The sequence below is a fragment of the Octopus bimaculoides genome, chromosome 28 (genome assembly GCF_001194135.2).
Source record: "Octopus bimaculoides isolate UCB-OBI-ISO-001 chromosome 28, ASM119413v2, whole genome shotgun sequence".
In the NCBI taxonomy this organism is placed as follows: Eukaryota; Metazoa; Mollusca; class Cephalopoda; order Octopoda; family Octopodidae; genus Octopus; species Octopus bimaculoides.
In genome coordinates, this window is record NC_069008.1 from 15,326,827 (window position 1) to 15,330,751 (window position 3,925).

At 35.7% G+C, this 3,925-nt stretch overlaps 2 protein-coding genes across 2 annotated transcripts in view; both read left to right on the forward strand.

The window, feature by feature from the left end:
• The window catches only part of LOC128251145 (zinc finger protein 836-like), a 49,564-nt gene that overhangs the window by 23,802 nt on the left and 21,837 nt on the right, over positions 1 to 3,925 (forward strand). The window lies entirely within an intron of this gene.
• Positions 1 to 3,925, forward strand: part of LOC128251149 (zinc finger protein 271-like) — a 19,074-nt gene that overhangs the window by 3,294 nt on the left and 11,855 nt on the right. Inside the window, exon 2 of the mRNA XM_052977620.1 lies at positions 2,105 to 2,112. Within this exon, the coding sequence (XP_052833580.1) occupies positions 2,105 to 2,112 (8 nt within the window). The remainder of the gene's footprint in view (positions 1 to 2,104; positions 2,113 to 3,925) is intronic.

Genomic DNA, 3,925 nt, shown 5'->3' on the forward strand with positions numbered 1-3,925 from the left:
AAAAAAAAAAAAAAAAAGAAGCATGTGGTATTTGATAATGAATCTGATGTTTCATTTTCCAAAAATGAAAGCAGTGAATCCAAGAACTCTGACGACAGCGATAAAAAAAAAATGAATTGGCACCTGAATGGAGTGAAAAATTAAAAACTGTTTCTTTCAGTGGTTTTTCTGAAGAAACTGGACCAAGTCACAGTCTTTCCCAGGAGAACAAAGCTTTGGACTATTTCTTTTTACCTTTTTCCGATGTACCTATTTGAATTGGTTACGGCAGAAACAAACCGTTACGTTGAAAGTAAACAAAGTGTAAAAAAAAGATAGTTTGTGGTTTCCCACAAGCTTAAATGAAATGAAGGCATATTTTGCCATAAATATTATTATGGGCATTAGAAAGCTACCCAGAATGACAAATTACTGGAGTAGTGATGAATCCTTTGGAGACAAATATGTCTCGAGTATAATGATGAACTGGTTTTCAAAATTAACTCAATATCTATATATAAGAGACACGAGCAGTACACCAGTACATGCAGAACCAGACTTTGATCCCTTATTTGAAATAAGACCCCTCATTGACTGTGTTCAAAACACACATAAAACAGTTTACAAACCAGGGAGATATTTATCTATTGATGAGGGCATGGTGGGCTATAAAAGCCGAGTGCGTTTTCGACAATATATGCCAGGAAAGCCCACAAAATGGGGGATCAAAGTTTGGAAGGTTTGTGAATCAAATACTGGGTGCTGCTCTGGATTTTAATTTTATACTGGCAAAAGAGATAATTATGTAAGTCAGCATGGCCTAGGGTATGATGTGGTCTGGAATTTATCACTTCTATACAATAACCAGGGCCATATATTATTTCTTGACTGATTTTTCAGTTTGGTCAAACTTGCGGAGAATTTAGATACTGTGGCAACACATTCATGTGCTGCAGTGGTCGCTAGTAGAAAAGGACTGCCGTTGGATATAAAAAAAAGCAAAATTAAAAACAGAAAGGTGAAATAATTCAACGGCAGAAAGGAAATTTGCTAGTGATGGCATACAGAGATAAGAGGCTGATCAATATTCTGTCTACTTGTGCATGGCCACATGTGGATGAAAATGGCACGCCATTTGTGAACCTTGATTATAGCAGGTACATGGGTGGTGTAGATCGGCTGACTCAGATGATGTCTTATTATCCAGTTCGCAGACCGGGGAATAAATGGTGGCAATACCTGGTTTGGTATATAGTAATTATGAGTATTACTGATGTGTTTATACTATATATCGACTCGAAAGTGATGCAACCATCTGCAGCTCCGAGCAGATATAGCAACACAATTCAGAGCTGGTTATTCCTCAAAAAGAGAAAAATAAATAACTGTAGGGAGAAAAAGCAAAGCCTGCCAGAGGGATGTCCCTCTGAATTCAGCCGATCTCCATAAATTAGAAAAAAAATTGAAGGTTGCAAAAAGCAGTGTTGTGAATCCCTTCATCAAAAGATGAAAGCTCCTAGTGAAAGGGCTGTTGAAACACCTTTCCAATGTGCATTCTGTAAGGTTGCATTGTGTAGAGCAATTGTTTGATTTGTATATATGTGTGATTTGATTTTATAAATATTTTCAAATTTACTTCGTTTTTATTTTTCTTTATGCGTAATTTTAATTTACCTTGTAAGGTGAGTGACGAATTTTGATTCATTTCTTTGTAAATCATTATTGTATATTTCTGTGTATCTATGTATGTGGCAGAGCTTATTTAATCTAGTTGATGGTGTGTGTGTAGTTTGTTTTCTAGTTTTCTTCACAGACAAATTCCAGTCTTTCGTTTTACTTATTCCTTTATGGTACACCTGCCTTTTGTGTGTTTAAATTCACCTGATGAATCCAGTAATGTGCACAACTCTTCTGTAGTAAAATTTTGTTGTATTCCCAATTGAATATTTGCTAATAACCCATTTTCTATAGTGATGTTTGAACAAAAATTTAAATAATTTTATATTTTGTTGGATTTACCTGTAATTAGTCACTTTGAGACAAAAATTATGGAATAGAATTGGTTGAGAATCTTTCATTAAATTATCTTCCAAAAATCACATTAATATGTTTATAAATGAAAAAGTTAGAGTTGTTTAATGAAACCAGACTAAATTTATGATTATGTTAGAAATTAATTGAAACACATAAGGGGTGTATTTTAGTTAGAAAAACGGTAACGAAAGGGTACTGCACACAAGTATGTTTATGCAGCAGAGAAGCCATATTGTGATATTTGTGGAAAATCATTCAATGATAATCATCATTTAAGTAGGCACAAACGTATTCATATGGGAAAGAAAACCATATCATTGTGATATCTGTTGGAAGTGATTTACTGAAAACAAATTACTTAATGAAGCACAAACATATTCATGCAGGGGAGAAAGGAGAAATACACACACAATTAAAAAGGTTTCTATCCCAGCTGTTTCCTATTGAAGCGTATCTGCTTATTCTATCAGTACTATTAGTATATATCCATTATTACTGTTGTATATAACAATTCTTGTTAACAGCATGAAAATGACAGAGAATTAAAATACTTCCAGACGACTCTAAATCAGTTAGACTGAAACAATGAAAGACTTAAAACCATGTTACTCTATGCTATAAGGTTGGTGTCAAGAAAAGTTAACAAACTGTAAACGACTCTTTAAAAAACGAAGTCACATTGAATTGTTACTATCGGTAAAACCTACAAAGCTAACCAGAATTTTGGTGGAGGTTAAAATGCCTGTTGTTATGAATTGTCACATTTACACAGTTACGTTTCCTCCCATGTGAATATAAACATATCTAGTTAAAATATCATTTTGCGAGAATGATTTACTGCAGATATCACCGTTCGGTAAAATAATTTGGGCCAAGATGGTAAAGAACACCACAATTAAGAAAGGACTGGAAGGGTATGGTGGGTAGCGGCGTATATCAGCATTCGTTAGAATGGTCAATACAGTTCGATATAAACTACTCCTATAGACATACGCAAATCAATATGACGATATATGTTGGCACTCCGTCGCTTACGACGTCGAGGGTTCCAGTTGATCCGATCAACGGAACAGCCTGCTCGTGAAATTAACGTGCAAGTGGCTGAGCACTCCACAGACACGTGTACCCTTAACGTAGTTCTCAGGGAGATTCAGCGTGAGACAGTGTGACAAGGTTGACCCTTTGAATTACGGGCACAACAGAAACAGGAAGTAAGAGTGAGAGAAAGTTGTGGTGGAAGAGTACAGCAGGGTTCGCCACCATCCCCTGCCGGAGCCTTGTGGAGCTTTAGGTGTTTTCACTCAATAAACACTCACAACACCCGGTCTGGGAATCGAAACCGCGAGTCCGCTGCCCTAACCACTGGGCCACTGCGCCTCCACAGGACGATATATAAAGGGAGAGAATTAGACGATATATATAAAGGGAGAGGAAAGTAGATACGCATGCGCATTGAACGTACTTCCCAAGTCCTGTTGATATTTGTTTAAATGTCTTGTGCATTAAGCAATTAATAAAACATTTATAATAGTTATAATGTATTTCTCAACTACCAGATACACACATATATAGCAACTCTATCCTTTATGAAACATTCCAGTAAGTATTAAACAATGAAAATATTCAATGTTTTTAATTCCGTATTTGTTTTGGTGGCTGCGTGTTAAACTAGATATTAACCCCATGTTAATATCTAGTTTAACACCCGGCCACCAAAACAAAACAAAAGTACAAAAAAAAATCTGTTATACGTACGAAAAAAATTTGTAATCAGCGAATCTGAAAACCAAAATTTGTGCTAACGAACCGAGAGGGCTTTCGGAAAATTCACTGGATCCGATCTTTTCCCTCACAGCTTTCAAGGAAATGTATATTTATTAATGAAATTTTATATGAATGCCTTTCCAGTGAC